General features: G+C 34.4%; 1 protein-coding gene across 11 annotated transcripts in view; it reads left to right on the top strand.

Annotated features, from left to right (window-relative positions):
* BCL2L13 (BCL2 like 13) overlaps nt 1-23,739 on the top strand; it is an 85,546-nt gene that overhangs the window by 19,080 nt on the left and 42,727 nt on the right. For 3 of the 11 annotated variants that reach the window (XM_016125629.2, XM_016125609.2, XM_016125668.2), the window contains exons 3-6: nt 6,387-6,494; nt 8,867-9,023; nt 13,049-13,118; nt 23,116-23,259. In XM_016125629.2, the coding sequence (XP_015981115.1) occupies nt 6,387-6,494; nt 8,867-9,023; nt 13,049-13,118; nt 23,116-23,259 (479 nt within the window). Of the gene's footprint in view, nt 1-6,386; nt 6,495-8,866; nt 9,024-11,244; nt 11,688-13,025; nt 13,119-13,147; nt 13,678-23,115; nt 23,260-23,739 lie in introns of those variants that run through there. The other 8 variants (XM_036236855.1, XM_016125640.2, XM_016125692.2 and 5 more) reach the window with 8 other exon arrangements.

Here is a 23,739-nt window from a genome sequence, read left to right as displayed (position 1 = left end):
TACTTTCCTAAAGTCTGTTTATCTTTGAAATATTTTTCTCCGGGTTTATAGTGCAGGATTTATGCTGCATTGGTGCTCCTGGGTAGCTCTATGCTTTTGAAAGCCGAGATGGGGGTTGATTAAATAAAAATCACTGAATCTGTCTATGTCATTTGTTAGCTAAATAAATAGCCTTTTGTGCCCTGACAGCAGTAGACTTTTTTGGATTTAGGTTTTCCACATGGCTTATTATCAACTATGACAACTTGTCGTGTGCAGTCAGTATCACATTAGTCTCATGAGAATAGGCACCTCTTTAATCAGCTGCGTGTCTTTAATCTGGCAGGGTGAGGCATATGGTAACCAAGACATTATTGTCATTTGTTTTGTGTAGTGGTAGTATTGGTGGTAGTGTGATCGGGTATGTGTATATGTTTTAGGTATATAGATTTTCTAAAAAGAGGTGGATGGCAGATAAAACATTCATGTATTCCTTATTTTTCAACATACATCAAAAATAGTAATTGTGTTGTAGAATTCAGTAATAATTTTACTTACTTGGTGATCTACTTTCTAATCTCGTTTCTGTGTGATTTGTTTGAGTCTAGGCATGTCATTTAAATTCCTCAAGTCCCGTATTCTTCATATAATGAGGATGAACTAGACAGCCCTTACTTTACAAACCTTTCCAAATCTAAAATTCTGTGATTCAGACAGTGATTAAAACTGTCATAAGCATGGAGATAATAGTTGACGTCTTTTCCTTTCAATTCTTTGTTCTCAATATTCTTCATCACAATTCCATCACCATAAATAAATGCTCTATTTACTATTTTATGTATGTGGTTGGTCTGTAATCTTATTCTTTTATGTAAAATGATTTCTCATACTGGGTAGGAACAGGAATTAATTTTTAAAATTCCTTACCACATATAATTTAATTAGTCTTATAATAATACATAATGGAAAAATATAAATGGATAAAATAAAAATAAAATCAGAATAGAAAAACTATACAGTTCCATAATGGGAATATTAGATCACAGATATGTAGTCTATAAGGTCCTATACTAGTATGTAGCCTTGAATTTGGTTCTAAGGCAAAGCCAAAAAAAAAAAAAAAAAAAAAATGCAGAGGTATACTTAGTTCTCGGAAGCTATACTATTTTCTTTTAAGTGAAACATTTTCTCTTCTTTTTAAAGTTTTTATTTTTAAATTAAAGTTGATATTCAGTATTATTTTATATTAGTTTCAGGTGTAGAACATTATTCTTTAAAACATTTATTACTCAGAGCTATATTACATATGACAGGGAGAAATGCAGTAGAAAAAATTGTTGTCAATATCAAATACAGTACTAGGTTTTAAAACTATCTCAATGTGATTCTGGATAAAAGCTAAGGAAATGACACCAAAATGCAACTCAGTTAAAACAAATAGTTAATACTCTCTGGGGACCAGATTATATGTATGTGCTTTTCTGATGATCTAGCTTAATATGAGGATAAATCTAGAATGCAAAGGTGTGGAGGAACTGCCTGCCATGTCAGAAAACATAAAAAATTAGATCCTGCAGGTTGTATTCTCTGGCAAGAGTTTGAAATGTTTAGGTGTTCTGTATTTCTGATTAAGGACACATCATGAACAAACTAGGTGTTAAGTTTGAAATGGTTTTGCAGAACTTAAAAGGTTAACGAAACTTTTTCAGCAAGGCTGTTACTGTGCTTCTGTCATGGAAGTATGTTTAAAGGAATATCAGTGTGTATAAAAAGATTTCTCTTAAAAGCACTTTGATTCACTAGCTCTTGACAATGATTGCTCAAAATTCTTACATTTTTTTGTATGGCAGAGATTATTTTAGACTGGACAAAGTTTAAAGTGAAATCTCTTAGAGGCAAGGCACACTTAGATACATAGAAGACCATGGAACATCTGGTATTCAGGAATGTAGCTTCTTAGTAAAACTGTCCAGATGAATTTATTATGAATTGTACCCTTAAATTAAAAAACAAACAACAACAAAAACAACTTTCATTTTGAATTTTTGAAAATAAACTTTGGTGGATATATGCTCAGGAAAAAAAAAAGATTTTAGTTTTAGATCAGTTTATATTAAGTCAATCTTTCTTGCAGCAATTGAAGAGCAAGAGTAACTTTAGTCCATCAAGATTTCTCCTAGTTTGTTTTATAACAGTTCTATTTTGCATCACTTGGCATTATCTGGACTGTCAGAAGGTTGTTCCTGCTGATCTCAACTCTTACAGTACTGAAAGCAGATTTTGTATTGGCATCATTGATCAGGAAACTATGATGAGCTATTTCTGTTCACAGAGACAGGGTTTTGCAAAAGATCACTGTAAAATAGTAACAACATTTTAGAGAACCAGGATTGGTGATTGGGAGCTACTGTCTGTTGATCATTTTTGATGTGATGGGACTTATCTATCTCATTACCCTTGACAACATTCTTTTGTGGTAAGTATATTTTCCCATTTTATGTAAGAGTAGAGGCTCAAGAAGCTTATTTTTCTTGCCCAAGGTCACATGTAGTGATAAGTTGTAATGCTTGACTGCAAAGCTTATCTTCCACTTTATTGAGCTGCCTTTCAGGAAGCCAGAAGGAGAAAGATAATTTTATTGAAATAAATAAGGTTGACTTTAATTTACCAATTTGTGTTTGCTTTGTTTTAATAATGTCACAATATATTCTGAAGGTCATTTTACCTAGTGTAGTCATATTAATCAGTGCTGTTGCAGAACCATCTAAAACTACAAATTACTCTTTCTTATAACGAATGAAATCTGCTTTCCTATCATTTCTACCTACTGGGCCTTGTTCTGTTCTTTGGAACTAAACAGAACAACCACTTACCCTCCTTTTCAAACTAGAGAATAAAAATTTGGTTTTAGAAAAAAAAACAACTACAAATTACTTCTAAATGGAAAACCCGTAATTATAAACAGTACTTGAGATTTATTAAAAGTCTATCTTTAAGCAAAATAAGCAAGTCTTTAAAAGACGAATACTGTATAAGTCCACTTATATAAAATATTTAGAGTAGTCCAAAGCACAGTTAGAGTGCTGGTTGCCAGGGGCTGGAGGGAAGGAGGGAATGGAAGGTTAGTGTTTAACAGGTATAGAGTTTCAGTTTTACAAGATGAAGAGTTCTGGAGATGGATGGTGGTGCTGATAGTACAACATTATGAATGTATTTAAAACTGCTGAGTGATACACTTAAAAATGGTAAAAATGATAAATTTTATGTTACGTGTATTTTAACCACAATAAACGAAGTTTAGGAGAAAAAAAACTATTTGGAAAGGTAGACTTTTATGCTTTAGGAGAATTTGTAAAGATTGCCTTCTTCCTAGGATACTTTGTCTTCAAATTTTGTATAATAGATTGCATCTGTTATATGTGGTGTTTTAAAGTTTTTATATATGTAGTTTTTTTTAATAATAATTTATTTTGCAGTTACAGTTGGCATATACTATAATAGTTTCAGGTATACAACATAGTGATTAGACATATATATAACTCACAAAGTGATCACCCCAATAAATCTAGTACCCATCTGACACTGTACATAATTATTATCATATTATTGGCTATATTTCTTATGCTATGTTTTCTATCGCCATGACTATTTGTAACTACCACTACCAATTTGTACTACTTAATCCAGTCCCCGTTTTTCACCGACCTCCACAACCCTCCTACTGTTTGGTAACCCTTAAAATGTTCACTGTATCTATGAATTTGTTTCTGTTTGTTTATTTTATTCTTTGAATTCCTTATATACGTGCTATCATATGGCATTTGTCTTCCTCTGACTTACTCTACTCAGCACACTAACCTTTAAGTCCATCATGAAATATTTTTTTCATCCCCTTACTTTTAGTCTATGTGTGTCTTTTAATCTGAAGTGAGTCTCTTGTAGGCAGCCTGTGTAGTAGTTTTGTTTTCTTGCCCATTTTTCACCCTGTCATTTGATTGGAACATTTTATTCTTTTTCATTTGAAGTACTCATCGATATATATATATAGTTATCGCCATTCTTTTTTTAGACTTTTGATACATATTTTTTTATTCTTCTTAAAGAAGGAATAGGAAGCTCTTTATCTGTCCTTCAATTCTAAATGATAACTGTGCTGTGTCTTGCTGTGGGCCTCTTTGGGTTCATCTTGTTTGGGATTCTCTGAGCTTCCTGGGGTTGTATGTCTGTTTCCCTCACCAGGTTAGGGAAGTTTTCCATCATTATTTCTTGAAATAGATTTTCAATTCCTTGCTCTCTCTCTTCCCTTTCTGGTACCCCTGTGATTCGAATGTTGTTATACTTGAAGTTGTCCCAGAGGCTTCTTAAACTATATTTATTTTTTTGGATTCCTTTTTCTTGTTGCTGGTCTGCTTGGGTATCCTCCACTATTCTATCCTCTAAATCACTGATTCGATCCTCTGTTTCATCCATTCTGTTGATTCCCTCCAAGGTACTCTTCATCTCAGATATTATAGTCTTCATTTCTGTCTGGTTCCCTATTATGTTTTACATCTCAATTTTTATGTTTTTTTTTTTTTTTTTTGTATCTCTGTTAAATTTCTCACTGAGTTCATCTACTCTTCCCCTAAGTTCCTTGAGCATCCTTATTTCCAGTGTTTTGAACTCTGCATCTAGTAGATTGCTTGTCTCCATTTTAGTGAATTTTTTTTTTTGGAGCTTTGTTCTGTTCTTTCATGTGGGACATGCTTCTTTGTCTCCTCATTTTGGCTGCCTCCCTGTGTCTGTTTTTATGTATTAGGTAGGGCTCTTAAGTCTCCCGGTCTTAGTAGAGTAGCTTTAGATAGGTATCCTGTGGGACCCCTTGGCATAGACCTGAGAGGAGTCCAGCTGCAGGCCAAGTTCAGTCATAGCCTGTGCCCCTCTGAGGCCACCTGGTAAGAGTCACCATGCAATCCACAGATGGCTGCCACTGTGCTGGGTTTATAGGTGCCTCAAGAAGCCAAGTCCAAAACTGAGGCTGACTGCCACTGATACAGGGCTTGAGGCCACTCAGCAAGAGGTACAGGGCACGCCGAGGCCAGATGCTCCTTCTTTGGGTTGTGAGGCTTTGAGAGATTTTATGAAAGTTCTCAGCAGGAGCCAGGACAGACCATTTGTATGGAATAAATCATTGGAAGTGGCTTGGGTACACCCACAAGTTGGGAGAGGTGGTGTCTCAGGGAATCCCCTGGGTGGAATGACTTGTGTTATCCAGGTTGATGGCTCCTACCTCTACTGTGGCCGGCTGAGAGGGCTCAATGAAGGAAAAATGACTTTTGCCTGGAGCTTTGTCTGTGAGCCAGCCGCCACTTCAACTAGAAATACCTAAGGAATTTTATATTTTCCACAAAAAATTTTTTTAAAGTCCTGAGTTTTATTTTGGTTAGGTTCAGCTCAGAAGAAAGTGTTTTCTGTGACCTAAAGGGAAATTATTTTTGTCAGTTTTAAAAGTTGAAAACTAATCAAAGAATCTGGAAGATACAGAAATGTGTAACCTTTTGTTTTTCAAAGGTATTTTAAAGACCCATTGATGCTATAATATTCAAGTTTCTTAGTCAATTAATAAGCTTGTCTTTGAATTCAGAATTTTTTGCTTGCAAAAATGAAAACATATAAACAGCTCATCCCTTTCTTTATAAAACTTGTCAGTGGTAGAAAACAGTGATATGAACAACTGAAGAAGTACTGGAAATGTGCCTATAAATATATTCTGAATGGGACGGGTGAGGAGTCTCATATTTGGATTCAGTGTTTTAAATAAAATGATGACGTTCTCCAAATATGTGAGGCAGGAGAAATTAGTAAGTTGTCATGTATCTTGTCCAATTTTTCCTTCAGACTCTTCTCTTTCATTTTTCATTCTATGCTAGAGACCAAGACCTTCCTTTTACTCCATAAGAATAGCTTGTGTCCAGTATCTTTGGTATATTCATAGCTTTCTTAAGTTGGAGGATATAAATCTTTTGATGATAATAGGCCTTCTTTTGGGCTATAGTTTGCATGAAGATAAGGGACCATGAAGGTCAATATCAAAAGACATTATCATTGATCTTGACAACCTTTCAGGTTTCCTTTTCTATCATGGCAAAAATGTTTCTGGGAGATTTCCTTCCTAGCTGCCCAACCAGAAGATAAGGAGGACACAGCCTGTATTAATGGTTTTATATTTAGATAAGCCTCAATTTCAATCACATCTTCTCCACGGTAGTGGTATAATGCCTCAGCTTTCTTGTCTTTAAATATCTCCCAATCCCCCTATCCTTGATAGTTTTGATTCTATATTTTCTGACTTAATAATTTAAATACTATCCATAATTGCAATGACTTCTCTTTCCCTCTTTCAATAGTAACCTTTTTGTTGGTTTCAGGAGTTCAACAAGATGTAGCTTCACAGTCTCTTGATCAAGAAGTTTTATTAAAAGTTAAAACTGAAATTGAAGAAGAGCTAAAATCCCTGGACAGAGAAATTTCTGAAGGTCTGTTTACTTTTATTTTCCTAGTTAATTAGTAGATTCCGTTTGGTACAGTTTACTATTGGCTTAATTTGATTTTTTACAGTAGCATGTCCTCAACATTAGACAGCTTCATTGGTTAGCATTAAAAGGATGAAACTAGAGGTATCCTTTTTCTTTCCTGGGGGATATGTTTCTAAATGTTTTCCAACTGTATCCAAACAACAGTTTAGATATGGCCTTTTCTGGTGTTAAGTGATGGACTAAACAATCATGTTAAGATACTTTCCATTCAATGAAGTTTTATTTGTATTTAGTAGCCTTATAATTAATAACAATGTTAAAGGCAAAAATGTAAGTAAACTGCTTTCATTTTTGCATTCACATATGCTATAGGTGGTTGTAATAGTAATGTACATGTAATTTTATGGCCATATATTTTGTACTTTACATCATAAACTTAAAATAGTCATCATTTTACTAACTATATGAAATTCCATATGTTGAATGACTATTCAGTCATTCCCTTATTATTGAGGAGAGTATTTAGGTTATTTCTTGTTTTCCTTTCCATAAATCAAGATGCATTGAATATATTGCCCAATGAGTTCTTTTATAGTTTTATTGAGATATATTTCATGTTCCATAATTTACCCAAAATGTATAGTTCAGTAGATGTTAGTATACTTTTAGAGAATTGTGCAACCATCACCATAATCTAAATTTAGAACATTTTTAACATCCCCAGAAGAAACACTATACACATTAGCAGTCAGTTCCCATATCTACTCCCACTAACCCCCACCACCATCCCGACCCAAGGCAACCACTAATCTGCCTCTGTCTCTATGCATTTGTCTATTATGGATATATAATTAAATGGAATCCCACATTATGTGTTCTTTTGTGATTGGCTTTCATTTAGCATAGTGTTTTCAAGGGTCATCCATATGGTAGCATTTATCAGTACTTCATTCCATTTTGTGGTAGAATAATATTCCATCGTGTGGATATACCACCTTTTGTTTATCCATGCATCAGTTGATGAGCATTTAGGATGTTTCCACTTTTAGCTATTATGTATAATGCTGCTATGAATATTCTTGTGCAGGTTTTTCTGTGGATATATATTGTCCAATAGTTTTTAACAAGAAAAATTATAAATCATGTTTATAAATCAGTTCCCTGTTAGTAGAGAATGCATAATAGAAATTTATAAGTAATCAAAAACCTAATTTTAATCTTCTCTTATTTTCCTTCACCAACATTTTTAACTGATTAAAGTTCCAGTTGTATTTTTAGCCTTTCTCTATTTATTTATTTATTTTTTTGGTGCCTCCCGCCTGCCTGCTCTTTCCCCCCACCCCCACGACCCGAACCTGCCTCCATTTCTGATAGCAATACTTATACATAGTAAAATGGGCAGAAGGCCTAAAGGAGAAAAAAAGCAACAATGGCTTAAACACACTCACTTCATTGAACCTTCATATTAATTAAGACTGAGCATTATAATGGATGCCCTCAAGTTTGCTCAGGTAGCAAAATATTTGTGAACTTTGCAGTCATTTGCATCTTTCTTGGAGAAAGAAATAGTATACTTAACTCTGTAGTAAATTTTATAGCTTTCTAAGAGTATGCCTTAAATTAATGCAATTAAAGCTTTATGGAAGTTATTGATAACTCTTGGGAGTTGGGTGCAAGCCACTTGCTTTACTGGGATTCTATACCCTGCATCCTGATTGTACCATGAAACAACAATAATTCTGCCTGTTCTTCCTGCAGTTTGAGAATGGCTAAGTCCATATAAGCAGATGGGAGGCTGGTAGTTTGAGCTGATGAGGGATAGACTATGACTGCTTCTTCCATGTGCAACTATGGACTTGTATATCCTTCATAGTTTTAAAATTTATCCATGTGCAGGCCTATTGAGCTAGAAAGTTCATTTTAAAAAGGGAATGAAAGTAATTGACTCATCGTCCAAGGTGGAATAAACTGATTAGAGTCTGGTTTAAGAATTCGCCACATTTATAAAGGTTAAAAACAAAATCTTAAAAACAAAATATTAAGAGAGAAATGATAGGTCTAGGACTGCCTTTCATTTATTATTCTTATATTAAGTTGGTCTGTAGTGATATACTAAATTTGTTTGTGCATTTTAACATTCCAGTTTAGCCTTTTTCTTCTCTTAAAACTAAGACTTCCATAAAAATCTTCCCTTTAAAAAAAAATCTCTAAATTTAGGACCGATCCAGTTTTGTGTTCTAGGAAAGACTATCTAACCTTATTTTAAGTGTCTTATAACTTAGCTTATAGTAGACGTCTTAATCCCCTGAGCTTTTATAGCACAACTTTTGATATTGTTTATTAAAATAGATTTTCTTTTGCTCTGTCTTCAGCCTTCACCAGCACAGGCTTTGATCGTCACACTTCTCCAGTATTCAGCCCTGCTAACCCAGAAAGCTCAGTAGAAGACTGCTTGGCTCATCTTGGAGAAAAAGTGTCACAGGAACTCAGAGAGCGTCTACATAAGGCATTGCAAATGCTTCTCAGCCAGTGAGTTACCATTGCCGTCTGGGACCTTCTCTAGTAGTCTCTACATCTCTTGTGCAGCACTGGATTGATTAAGGCTTTGTATTATGTGAACAGTGTCACTTTTCTCACTGTTCTTCACTTTTTCTTCTTTGCTCTCCCAAAGCATCTCTCTTTGTGTTTTGAGTGACAACTTTTGCATCAAAGCAGTGATTTAGCTGTTCCAACATGGAATCGATAATTTGTATTTTCTTGTTGAGCTATCAGGTTTCAACAAATACTTTCACTGAGTTGTAAATACAAACTATTTTATTTGTCCTGACCACTTTTACTGCTATTCTCTCTAGAGGCCAACATAAATATAATGGCTAGGATTCTATGTCTTGCAATGTGGGATTAACATCTATATCTGTATTTTAGGTATCCCAGATGTTGCTAATCTTTTGGGTTGTGCATCTGCCTATGGAACTGTTTCCACATTCTTATAGTGGGAACTTCTCTCCTAGCTATGGTTCTGACTATTAAAACTAAAGGCAAGAAGTTCATAGTGAAAGTGTTTTAAAATAGAACTAAGTAATTTATTGTAAATCTGAAAAATTCATTTCCCCTGATTCTTTGCTAAGAATCATCAAGGAATTGGTATACATTTGAAAAAGATTTGTCTTAATGAAGGTTGACAACTATCTACAATAGGATTATGAGTGTTCTTTCACTAAAAGGGCCAAAATTCAGATGACAAATTACTGTTGAACGTAAATCCTTACTTTTGTGTAGGCAAAGTTTATACATTACCATTTATTAGAGGGAAGCAATTCAAGTTTAAGAAGAATTCAATTTGTTCAGATTCTGATGGCATGAGTGAATGTCAATATCCAAATTATACATAGGAGACAGCGAAATGAAAACCATATTTGAATTTTCTTAACCAGTTCAAAAGTTTAAAAATAAGTGTGGAGAGAACAGAACCTTATGGGTGTTGGGAAATAATAGGAGATTTAGATGTATGGCAGTGGCTTTCAGAGTGTTTTGTGGAGCCTTCGGGGTCCTTGTAGACGTGAGGGACAAGGGTATGTGGGTGAGGCTTGTTAGGGCCTCTCCATTCTTCTTAAACCAGAATGGCTATACTTTCAAATATTTTATATATTAATGTTTTATGTAAGAATTGAAGAAATTTACTATTTTGCCAAAACAAACAAAACTTTTAAAAGCTAATGGGACTCGGAGTGAAATAACTGAAACGTATAAGAAAAAATTGTTTCCAGTTTTGATACAAATTATTTGTAGCTTTGAGCAAACTATTTCACTCCCTATCTCAATTTATCTGTTAATTTTCACTTTACAGGAATATTATAAGCTCTCTGAAGAACAATTTATGTAGTTTTTTAAAAAGTATTGTGTTTTGAGTCCTTTTCATAATATACAGGAAAAATTGATGTATCTCACAGCAAAGTAAATTTTTTGAAATCTTGTCTTTGATGAATATTTAATTTTTTTTTTCTTTCCAAACTTTGATTACTGATATAATTATTTTGAAATTGATACTTCTGGTTGTATATCAGAGTTAGACCTCAGAATAAATTTTTTTTTCAGAAATCTTTTTTTTCTTTTTTAGTATTGCATTTATTTTCAGTATTTTTATTCTACTTAAAGATAAATATTTTTACTATTAAGACATGTGTTAAGATGTTTTCTTTATACAGTCTAAAGGATAGCAGATGCAAGTTTCAAATGGTAAATAGTAAAACCAGAGGTCTTTTATTTATTAAGGAATATCAAACTTATTCCTTATATGCCCCATTTTAGCAATCAAGAAGAAATGTTCCAATAGATTTTAGCCAATTTTGAAGAAAATAAGTGTGATTGATTATTAGAAATCTACTTTTGAAAATCGTTAAGTGATGTTACTAATACCTTCAAAATAACTATCTGGTGATGAACTGGAAGTTACACAGGTTGATGGCAATATTTCTTAAGGTGAAAATAGCCACCTACTCCTCCAGTTTTGTTAAAGTGGGAATTTTAATGCTCATCTTTTCCTGTAAAGAAGGTATTTCAAAATGTCCCCCCCAACCCCCCCCCCCCTTTTTTTTTTTGTTCTGTCCAAGTAGCTCATCAGATAGGGCTAATTTTCCAGCTACTTACTTTTCTATCTATTAGATTTCCTCTAAATGTTTTAATCTGCTGGATTGTTTATGTGGGTATATGTGTGTACATATAATGTTTCAAATCATGTTTCATTCTGAAGGATGCTAAAGTACTTTAGCCTGATAGACAAACTACCAATAAGGACTACTGTGACCCACAGCAGCATCAAACAGTTCAGGAAAGGAAGTGAAGGGACTCATATATGCAAGTAAAGCTTCAGGGAGAATATAGGTAGGTAGAATGTATAGTATCTGCTGAAGTTCAAGTTTTACAACCACATAGTATTTAGCCCAGGTCTTTTAAAAAATACTAAGCTTACTTTGATGGGAATATGATATCAAGAAGGTAGTACATAACATCCTATTAAAAAGGTCATCTCTGATATCTTATTTCAGTAGCACTGTAGTGTTGGTTTTGACTTTTATAAAAGAATGATGCCTGTATCATCAGAACTGTTTTCTGAAATATCTAGACCAACGCTGTCCAATAGATATAATGCAAGTCATATATACATAATTTATAATTTTCTAACAGCCACATAAAAAATTAAATTATGATTTTCAATAATTTATTTAACTTAATATATTTAAATATTATATTTTAACATATACTCAATATAAAGACTTACTAATGAGATATTTTACATTTTTTTCTCTTGCTAAATCTTTGAAATCTAGTGTATATATTGCGTTTTCAGCACATCACTAGCTATATATCAGATGCTCATTAGTCATATGTGGCATCTAGACGTAACCATGGCTTGTGCCAAAATCCTGTAAGAATAGGAGCAGTGTGGGCTTTGGAGCCAAATCTAATTGGGTGTGAATTCCTAAGTCGCTGCTTTCCATCTATGTGGATTTGGGATAGTCTCTTAGCTTTTCTGAGCTTCAGTTTCCAAATATGTAAAATGATAATATTAAATATATAAACTATAAATATAAAAAATATGAAACCTAACAGTAGGCTACCAAATAAGTGGTAGCTGTTACCAGTCTTCTATATTTACATCCTAAAGAGATCACAGAACAGAGTGGTCAGAGCAGAAAATGACTTTGGAATGGATTTTAAAATAAGACTTCTCTCCTTTTTTTTACATATATGTTAATAATTTTTACTTTCTTCCACAAAAGAGGAGAAGTAAATTTTATTAACTCTATTATCCAAGCTATTGATGCCTTCATGTTACTTGATTACCAAGTATTTTTGGTGGTGTTGCTGTTAATTTGCACATGAAACCGATACTTAAAATATAGTACTTAAACTCCCTCAATAAATGAGTGAGTGAGCATTGTCATCACTCAATGATTTGAGTTTTGGTATGAATAGAACCTACATGGAAAATAATCAGAAAGATTTCTCTCTCTGCCTTCCAGGATTTTATGTCATAAGACTCCAAGTTAAAAATAGAGCTCCATTTATTGTCCTTATTTATTCCAACTCCATATATCCTCAATTTGAAAAGTCTTCCAATGACGTCTCTTTAATTTTAAAATATTTTAGATATTTTTGCCTTTTATAAAAGTTAAAATTGTGCTTTATTGAAATAATTTTTATTTGTTATTATTTGATCCCGTAGTAATAATCTAAGTGTTTGTTTGTTTACAACATAGAAATCCTGTTGGATAAGTTTCAATTATAACAAAATTTATTAATATTTATTTTTAACTGATTATGTTGTTAACTGCTTTCCCACACTGGTAGCATGCATCTCATCCTATAGAGAATGCTTGAAAAAAATGCATACTAAATGTTAAAAGCCACATTTCATACAAAACATTGTGTTGAATAATCTTTGTTACTTCCGGAAAAAGTTCAACAGTAGAGTAGTGACTGTATATTTATTCATCTGGAAATTTAGAATTTTCCTGCTTAGTGACACAGACTTTTAAAAAAAATCTCTACAGGCCAATGACATATCAGGCATATCGGGAATGTACACTGGAGACTACAGTTCATGCCAGCGGCTGGAATAAGGTATTAACCAAATTCTCTTTTCTCTTACATGATTTAGTATGTTAATAATAAAGTACAGGAAAAATTGCTAGTATCATATAAGAGAAAACTGTTAAGCGTTAATTTTTTAATGCATAAATGCACAGTGTTCAGTGGATATTTTTGAGTAAAATGGTTTTTTGATTAATGCTGTAAGGTTCTGCTTGGCCTCAAAATATGTGTCCTGTAGTACGCCATTCCTTTTTCCTATCTATCCTAATTTCCCATCATTTCTTCATTTCTGTGTTAGACATGACATTTATCTTCAGATGGTTATGCATTCATTATGTTTGGGGGGAAAAGAATTAGGGCTTCATTTGGGAGACAGCTTCTTCTGGTTCTGTTAAATGAATAATAATACCATTTGTGTTTTAGAGTTTACAAAGTATTTCATGTCACATCTCATTTGATCACCACAACCATCCTTTGCAGAAGACAAGGTGGATTTTATTAATTTTTGTTTTGTTATTTCTGTATCTAGTTAGGTCGGGTGAATAATCAGAGAAAAAAATTAAACAACTTGCCTAGGACCTCTAGACTAGTAAGTATTGGAATTAATACTAGAGCTGAGATCTTCTGATTCCAGCTTCAGTGTTTTTCTTTCACTGTACCATACTTCTTATTCATTATCTTAGACTGTGTTATCTACTTATCACCTTGAAAAGGCAGAGACCAAGGGAATGCAGTATAAGATGGCTCAGCTCATTTTGAAGAAGTATGGCCCCTAGTGATAAAGTGCTAGGGATGAGAAACTTTGTAGAATTATTTTTCAAATAGCCAACTTGAAATCATATAGTTCTTGTCCTTTTGATTTATTCTGTTTGATACTTTCAAGCATGATACTTTCACGATTCATCCATGTTGTCACAAATAGCAGTATTTCATCTTTTCTTATGGCTGAGTAGTATTCCATTGCATATATGTACCCCATCTTCTTTAATCAGTCATCCATCAAAATACATTCAGATTGTTTTCATGTCTTGGCTACTATGAATAATGCTATGATGAACACATGGGTACTTAGATCTTTACCTCCAGCCTCGTTCTTTTTTCTCAGGATGAGTTTGGCAATTCATGGTCTTTTGTGCTTCCATACAAATCTGATGATTTTTTTATATATATATATATTTCTTTAAAAAATGCTGATGAGATTATAATGCTTTGGGTAATGTGGTCATTTTAAATATGTTGATTCTTTTAATCTAAGAACATGGAATATCTTTCCATTTCTTTGTATCTTTAATAGGGACTTGTAGTTATAATTATATAGGTCCTTCACATGTTTGATTAGATTTATTCCTAGGTATTTTATTTTTTTTGTTGCAATTGCAAAAGGAATTCATTTTCCACTTTTTCTGACAATTCATTATTAGAGTATAGGAACACTACAGAATTTTGAACATTGGTTTCGTATCCAGAAACTTTACTGTATTTGTTTATTGTTTCTAGTAGTGTTCTTGTGGAGTCTTTAGGGTTTCTACATAGAGAATCATGTCATCCGCAAGTAGTGACAGACTTCTTCGTTTCTCTTGTTTGATTGCTCTCGATAGGACCTCCAATGTTATATTGAATAACAGTGGTGATAGTGGACAGTCTTGCTTTGTTTCTGATCTAACAGGGAAGGTTTTTAGTTTTTCATCATTAAGTATAATGTTGACTGAGGGTTTATCATATATAGCCTTTATTATGTTAAGGTACTTTCCTTCTATACCGATTTTGATAAGTATTTTGATCATAAATTGATGCTGTATCTTGTTGAAGGCTTTTTCTGCATCTATTGATATGATCATAGGATTCTTATTTTTTAATTTGTTTATGTAGTGTATCACATTACTTGATTTGCGTATGATGAACCATCCCTGTGCCTTTGGGATGAAGCCCCCTTGATCATGGTATATAATCTTTTTAATATGTTGCTTTATTCAGTTTGCTAGTATCTTATTTAGGATAAGTATCTTATTTTTGCATCTGTATTCATGAGAGATATTGGTCTGTAGTTTTCTTTTTGTGTGTTATCTTTACCAGGTTTTGGTATCAGGGTAGTATCGGCTTCCTAAAATGAGTTGGGAAGTATTGCCTCCTCTTCAATTTTTGGGAAGAGTTTGAGAAGAACAGGTATTAAATCTTCTTTGAATGTTTGGTAGAATTCACTGGTGAAGCCGTCTGGTCCTGGACTTTTACTCTTTGTTAGGTTTTTGATGATTGTTTCAATTTCCATACTGCTGATGGGTCTATTTAGATTTTCCAGTTTGTCTTGCTTTAGTCTAGGAAGATTGTATTTTTCTAACTACTGGTCCATTTCGTCTAGGGTTTAAATTTGTTCTTATATACTTTTTCATAGTATTCTTGCATGATCCTTTGTATTTCCGTGATATCAGTTGTAATCTCCCCTCTTTCATTCCTGATTTTGTTTATTTGTATCCTTTCTCTTTTTTCTTTGGTGAGTCTAGCAAGGGGTTTGTCAATTTTATTACCCTTCTCAAAGAACCAGCTCTTTGTTGTATTTTTTTTGTTTCTTTGTTTGTTTTTAATTTCATTTATTTCTACTCTAATTTTGATTATTTCTTTTCTTCTACTGACTTTAGGCCTCATTTGTTCTTTTCTAGTTTTTTAAGATGAAGTGTTAAATTGTTTATTTGGGCTCATTCTTGTTTTTGGAGATAGGCCTGTAATGATAAGAACTTTCCTCTTATGACCACTTTTGCCGTGTCCCAAAAGTTTTGATATGTTGTACTATCAATATCATTTGTTTCTATGTAAGTCTTGATTTTTTATTTCTTCCATGACTCAGTTATTCTTTAGTAGCATGTTGTTTAATCTCCCATCTATTCGTGGTTCTTCCTGCTTTCTTTTTGATCTCTAGCTTCAAAGCATTATGATCAGAGAATATGGTTGGTATGATTTCAACCCTCTTATATTTGTCAAGGCTGTCTCTGTGTCCCAGTATGTTGTCAATCCTTGAGAATGTTCCATGTTCACTAGAGAAGAATGTATAAGCAGCTGTTTTGGGAAGGAAGGCTCAGTAAATGTCAATTATGTCTAGTTGGTCTAAAGTGTCATTTAAGATGTTATTTCCTTATTGATTTTCTGTTTGGATGATCTGGCTATATCCAACAGTGGGATATTTAGGTCCCCTACTACCATAGTGTTTTGGTCTGTTTCTCCCTTTAGTTCTGTTAGTAATTGCTTTCCATATTTCAGGGCTCCTTGATTAGGAGCATAGATATTAATAAATGTAATGTCTTTTTGATGCATGATTCCCTTTATCATTATGAAGTGTCCCTCAGTATCTTTCTTTACCTTTTTTATTTTGAAGTCTATTTCATCTGATATTAGTACTGCTACTTCTGCTTTTCTCTGAATGCCATTTGCTTGAAATATCATTTTCCACCTTCTCACTTTGAGTCTATATTTGTCTTTGGAGCTGAGATGTGTCTCCTGGAGGTAGCATATGGTCGGGTTTTGGTTTTTGATCTATTCTGCAACTCTGTGTCTTTATTGGTGAGTTCAGTTTACTTACATTTAGGGTGATTATTGAAATACCAGGTCTTCTTATAGCCATTTTATCTTTTGCTTTCTGGCAGCTCAGTGTTTCCATTGTTTCTTTTTCCTTGTGTTTCTGTTTTCTTTATTTTGGTTAGCTTTTGTGAGTTTTTCCTGTAGTTCTTGTTTTATGTTATATACTTCACTTCTGAATCTTCTGTGTGTGGTTACCATTACGATTATGAAAAGGATAGTTTTATATATATATACACACACACACACACACACACACATACATACATACATACAGTAGTCCATTTTCTCCTGTGTGTGTTCTATTTCCATTCCCCTTTGTGAATTTGGATCTTTGAATCCTCCCCTTTTCAGTCGTCGTTATCTCAGTTTGTCCCTATATATGCTATAGCAATTCTATTCTTATTATTTAAGCTTATAATGCCCTATTCTTAGTAAGGATTGGACTCCTCTGCTTCTATGTGCCTGATAGTCACTTTACTCCTAATTATGTGTTGTTGTTGGTGTTATTTTGTTTTAAGTGAGCTGATCCCTTTCAGTATTTCCTGTAGTATAGGCCTCGTAGTGGAGAATTCCCTCAATTTTTTGTATGTCCAGAAAGGTCTTAATTTTGAAGTCTATTTCTAAAGGCAAGCTTAGCTCGATACATTATTCTAGGCTGGTAGTTCCTTTCATTTAATAGTTTAAGTATTTGATTCCATTCCTTTTTGGCTTACAAGGTCTGCACTGAAATGTCCGATGATAATCTGATAGGCTTTCCTTTATAAGTTACCGTTTTCTTCTCCTTGGCTGCCCTGAGAATTCTATCTTTATCGTTGATTTTTGATAACTTTAATACAATGTGTCTTGGTGAAGGCTTTTTTGGGTGAGATAAGTGAATGTTCTGTTGACTTCTTGAATTCCAAGCTCCAACTCATTCTTAAATTTGGGAAATTTTCGTCTACTGTTTATCTGAAAATGCTTTCTAGTCCCTGCTTGTTTTCCTTGCCTTCTGTAATGGATATTATTCTTATGTTTCCTCTCCTGTTAGTATCAGCTAGTTCTTGTATTTCTCTTTCATTATTTTTCATTCTTTGGTTTCTCTCTTCTTTCTTCTGATTTATTTCTAGATTTCTGTCTTCGATATCACCTATCCTTTCCTCTTTTTTGTCAGCTCTATTTCCCAAGCTTGCTATTTCATTTTTCAACTCTTGCAGTGTGTGTGTGTGTGTGTGTTTATCTCCAGAAGATCTATTCTGTTCTTCTTGAGGGTTTCAATCTCCTTGCTCTGCTCATCTAGTTGTTTTTTCAATACCTGAAATTGTTGATATGACTCATTTTGGAATTTGTTGAGTTTTTTTCAGAAGTACCATCCTATAGTCTCTGTCATTTAAGTCGTGTATTTCTATACCTGTCAGCTAATTTTCTGGAGATTTTTCTCTTTCTGAGATGCCTTGTCACCTTGGTTGTTCACGGTGTTTAATGGACTATTTCTCTGTCAGGGCATTAATGGAAGTGTATTCTACTTCTTTTTTTTTTTTTTTTTTTTCCTTTTCTTTTCCAGAGAGAAGATTTAGTATATAAATGTCTCTCTTTAGCCTGCTACAAAGGATGCACTTTTCTTTTGGTTTCCAGTAGGTGGCCTCTAAGCCTCTTGGATTCCTGCTTTATTTAAAGCCTAAATAATGTTTTTAAAATTTTCTTGTAGAAATTTATTCACACTCTCTACTCTCAGTTTCAGTCCCTGTCAGTGTTAGCAACAGTTTTGGTAGTGTTTGCTCAGATTTCCCTGGGGCTTCGCAGTGTTTGGTCTCGGAGGGTATGGGGGGAGGGACCCTCTGGGTTGGGGGTTGGGGGTTGTAGCTCAGCCTCAGTTTTGCAACTGGGGCCTGTAAAAATCAACTGTTGTTTTCTAAGGTCCCGTCTCGCTTCTCTGTTTTCTGCCTTGATGACCGGGCCCTGCTCTGGCCATGTAGAAGTCCTGGCACTTCTAGTCAGTGTTGTTCAGGGAAGTCACCACACCTTCATCCACCCCCTCCTCTTACAAGGAGCTCCAGCAGCTGCTTTGTGCACTCTCTCTGCCCCTCTGGTACCCTATGATGTAAGTAAAGTTAAGCTCAATGTCGTCCCAGAGGTCCCTTAAACCATCTTCATATTTTTTTGTTTCTCTTTTTTTGTTATTACAATTCAGTGTTTTCTGCTACCTTGTCTTCCAGATCCCTGATTCTGTGCTCTGCTTCATCTAAGTTGTTGTCAGTTCCACCTAATGTATCATTTAGTTCACTTACTGTATTTTTCATTTTTGATTGGTTCTTTTTATGGCTTCTATCTCTGTGTGTTAAGTTCTCAATGACTTCATCTATTTTTCCCCTAAATTCTTTGAACATTCTTAGAAGCAGTGTTTTGAACTCTGTATCTAGTAGATTGTTTGCCTCCATTTTATTTAGTTCTTTTTCTGGAGTTTTGTTCTGCTCTTTCATTTGGGACATTTCTTTTTATCCTCACTTTTGTTGCCTCTCTGTGTTTGTTTCTGTGTATTAGGTAGAGCTGCCAAGTCTCCCAGTCTTGGCAGGGCAGCCTTATATGGTAGATGTCCCGTGGGGTCCGGTGGCACAGACCCCCTGGTCACCTGAGCTGGGTGCTACAGGGGTGTCCCTTGTTTGGGTTGTGTGTGCCTTCCTGTTGTAGCTGAACCTTGATTGCTGTTGGTACATCAGTGGTTGGGATTCACTTTCAGGCTGCCTTGGCCGTAAGGACAGTACATGACTGGAGAGGATGAACTGTTATGCAGTGGCTAACCCTATGGAGCGGGATTTGTTTGAGCTGCGGTGTGGTGTGGTCTGAAGCTGGTCACTTAATTTGTTGGTTTTGGGGCCTCTTTGGAGAGGCTCTGCTGGATTCCTATCACATCTGCTTCCTGTGCATAGCCCAGGGTCAGCTGGTAGGTACTTCAGAGTGACCCACATTTAAGCTGCCTGTGCTGGGCTGTGAGGCACATGGGAGAGGCTATGTTCCACACCGAAGCTGGCTGCCTCGTGTTGGGCTTGGGTCACCTAGCAAAAGGTACACTGAGGTCAGCTGCTGTTTGTTTGGGGTTTGTGGACCTTCAAGAGATTTTAGGAACATCTTTAGTGTGGGCTGAGGCCTCCTGCTCGTGAGGAACAGCAGTTGAAAGAGAATTGGGCTGGTGCATAAGTTAGGCGGGATAGGACCTCAGCGAATCTGTGGAATTGGGGAGCAGTGTTAGCCAGCGTGGGGACTCAGATTTGGCACCAGCAAGATGAGTAGGGGGAGAGCTCTACGTAGGAACAAAGCACCTGCCTACCAGATGTTTGGGGGAAGGGCTCAACAAAGGAACAGTGGTGCCTGCCAGTACTTCTGCCACTCACCCTGAGGCAGACAGTTCAGTTCCTCTCCTGGCTTTTGGAGCTGCTGTTTCTTCACTGGAGCTTAGGGCAAGTGTTTGTGAGCAAGTGAGTTTTTGTTCGGGCTCTTTAAGATAATGCCTCAATCTTAAGCAGCCCTCCATCTCACCTAGACTGAATTTCCCCTAGTTTTTACAATAAGATGTTTTGGGGACTTTTCTTACCTGCATTGAGCTTTGGGCTAGGTAGCCTGGTGTGTGGCTGGACTGGGACCCCTCACTTCTCAGAGGGGAACTCTGTAGCCGAGACATCCCTCCTGATTCTTAGTCAGTGTGCATGGGTTGGTAACCATTCTATTTCACATTTCACCCCTTCTACCAGTCTCAACATGACTTCTTTATATCCTTAGTTGTAGTAGTTATGTTCAGCTAGTTTCAGGTGGTTCTCAAGGGGTGGTTCTAGAGGCCTAGGTCATATTCAGTTTTAACTTTTTGGCAAGAATACTTCATTGGTGTTCCTTATTTTCTCTTCCATTACATTGTGTGATACATAATAATATCCGGTTGTCTCTTTAATTATATTTTGAAGCAGATAGGCCATAGACATTTAAACCTAATCAATGCATTAAGTATAGATAAAATTTATTATGTTTATTAGAATTGTTAAGGCATAGAAGGGTTAAATAGTAGATTGATAGACCAGACTATGTAATTTGTCATCACAAATATCTGTTCTACTGAAAGGGACCCTTGGAGGTTTTTGGTATGCTTATTTCTACCCCAGGTAGGCTCATATAGTCTTTAATAAAAGGATAATGTTGTTAGCTGAGTCTAATCTATGGGGGGGAGACCCCACATGGCACATATGAGGAGACAGGCAGTGTAGATAATCCTTTTTGATGGTCAGAAGTACCTTAGCATTCCATCGCAAAAGTTATTTTAAAAAAAAAAGTTTATACATATTGTGGAGGTTATTATCCAGTAAGGAAATGATTTATGGAAAGGAATTCAAAGGGTAAGAGTTTTCTGGATGCGTTTTAGTCCTAGAGATATGAATAGTGGGGCGTAATAGGAGTAGGTGTTTGGGAATCCAGTTTTGTTTTAACATTTTTATTAATACTATGGGAGTGGGAAGTTAAAAAAGTTATCAGGTGTACAGAAGATATAAAATTCTTGTGGGTAGTAAAATGCAGAGTTGGTGGGGATAAGTCGTAGAAATAATTCATGAAACTTTGATCACGAAAATTAGAGGGCAAGTGGGTTTAACATAATAAAGATAATCTATACTATATTTAAATGATAGTGGGCCTGGAAGTCATCATATAGTTCTCTTGAAAATAGGATCTCAATTAGGTAAAATGGACATAATATGTACCACCAAGAGTATTATCAAACAAATAGAAAATGTTAGTCCTATGAAATGAAGTTTCTGCACTCTGGTTACTGCATTTCAAGAAAGATATAATTGGCATGGAGAAGATACAGGAATGGATAATTTAAATGATCAAACCAATGAAGGCATGGACTAAAAGATAAGTAGAATTCAACCTAAAAAGCATAGTGAATGAGCAGTAATATGATTAAGTACCAAAATTAAAACAGTAGTGAAAGGATTACAGATTTAGCTCTAGATTATTATATAGTAGAACTAGAACATCTTTTTGATATGAAGGAGGAAAATTTTGAACAAATAAAAGTATTATTTTACAAGTATAAGATGTATATAACAAGGATAAAATGTTTGCAACCCATTTCCCTAAGAGGTAATAGAGCATGTTAGTAGGTTGTTATGGGAAATCAGAATGTTTTGAGGTACAGGACATCCCAGGCCTTAGAAGTTGATCTGCTTTGAATCAACAAAGCTAATTCACAAGCTGTCTCTTACTACTTCTGCTAAGACAGAATACTGGGGCTAGATGAACAAGTTTTTTGTTTTTGTTTTTTGCTAGTATGATAGGTTTTCTGATTATGGAAAAAAAACTAATAGAAACATTAGTGCTAAGAAGAGGTTTTAAATATATTTTGGGCTGGAGTTTTTTTAGAGTATCAAAAAAGAGATATGTGTTTGTTGCATTCTTTCTGACTTTGATCAAGGGCTTCTTTTACTTAAAATCCAGAGAATATTACTATGAATATAAACTCATTGCCTTTTTTGTTTGTCTTCTGCAAAAATATTTTGTAATTCCTGATATTATTACCTTGGCAATTCAATAACAAGAAATTGAAATTGTTTTCATTTCCTCTTGCATTCCTTTTTCAGTCATGTGGCGACCTTTTGATGTTTTAGACAAAAGAGATTGCATATAAATATTTAACTGAAAATACTTTTTTTTCCAATATGCAATTTTTTTGGAAGTCAGTCTTAAATTTTAAAGATTTTAAAATAGTGAGCCAAAGGTTATTGAGAATGACAATAATGCCTTCTTTGGTTTTTGATGACTTTTATAAGGTTGCTCATCAGTTTGAAAGTTCTTATTTTCAAATAGGTAATAAAAGCACATGACACAAAATGTGAAAAGTACAGAAAGATATACATTGAAAAGTATTTTCCCACTCTTGTCACCAGTCACCTAGTTTTCTTCTTAGGCTACCACTATTATTAGTTTATTGTATATTTCCCCAGAGATACTATGGGATTATACAAACATTCAACACAAATGGTACCATTATTGTACACACTATGGTCTATCTGTTTTCATCGAAAGTAAATTTTGGTGATTGGGCAGTGAACAATGTAATTCTTTTTAACAACTATATGATATTTTACTGGATGACCAAAATTTGTTTAACCAGTTCCTGTTGGGTTGTTTCCAGGCTTTTGCTATTATAAATAATGCTTCAGTGAATTTTCTATGTTGTTTCACACACACACACACACACACACAAACACACACACACAGTTATTTTCATATTATAATTATTTCTAACAGCCTGTAGTATAAAATGCTATATGCATTAGTAACAAAAATTCTAGTAGGGGTCAGTGTTTTTTTTACCTTATTGTAATAAAAATGAAATTCCATAATAATGCATTGGAGTATAACTTTTTTGTAGTTGAACATACAAAATGAATTATAAGAGTTTCAGTTTGTGTTTTTACTCTCTCATTTTGCTTTGAAGATTTTGGTGCCTCTGATTTTGCTACAGCAAATGCTTTTGGAGTTGACAAGACGTGGTCAAGAATCTGTGAGTGATTTGGTGCAGTTTGGTGTGACTTATCTGGAGGACTATGCAGCAGAGTACATCATTCAGCAAGGTGGCTGGGTATGAGCTGTATTTTTTAAAAATTTTTCCTTTAAAAAATAATTAAGCCCTTGTGGATGTTGGTTTTAACAGCATAGATTTAATATTATCATTTAATATTTAATACTGATTACATGATGATCAATGGAAAAGCTATTCTACATTTTAAGTTGAACTACTAAGATTTTACCTATAGTAAATTGACATGTACTTTTAAGTACTTCTAATTATGAAACATTTCATACTAAAAAAAAAATATGTAAAAAACTAAGGGTTAGGGAATAATGAAATTAACACCTATGAATCCATTATCCAAGTTTAAGAACACAGACAACACTCTTGAATTTTCATAATGTACCCCTCCTAGATTTCAGGATACTTCTATCTATTTAACAAGGGTAACTCCTATTTTTTTAAATTATAGTTTAACCATACACACACATGCACATATATGTTACTAGACAATATATTATTTTGTATATTTTGAACTTTAATTAATGT

Source organism: Rousettus aegyptiacus, unplaced genomic scaffold, assembly GCF_014176215.1.
Source record: "Rousettus aegyptiacus isolate mRouAeg1 unplaced genomic scaffold, mRouAeg1.p scaffold_m13_p_2, whole genome shotgun sequence".
Lineage (NCBI taxonomy): Eukaryota > Metazoa > Chordata > Mammalia > Chiroptera > Pteropodidae > Rousettus > Rousettus aegyptiacus.
The sequence above is the reverse complement of the archived record's forward strand: the minus strand, read 5'-3'. Positions and strand labels throughout refer to the sequence as shown.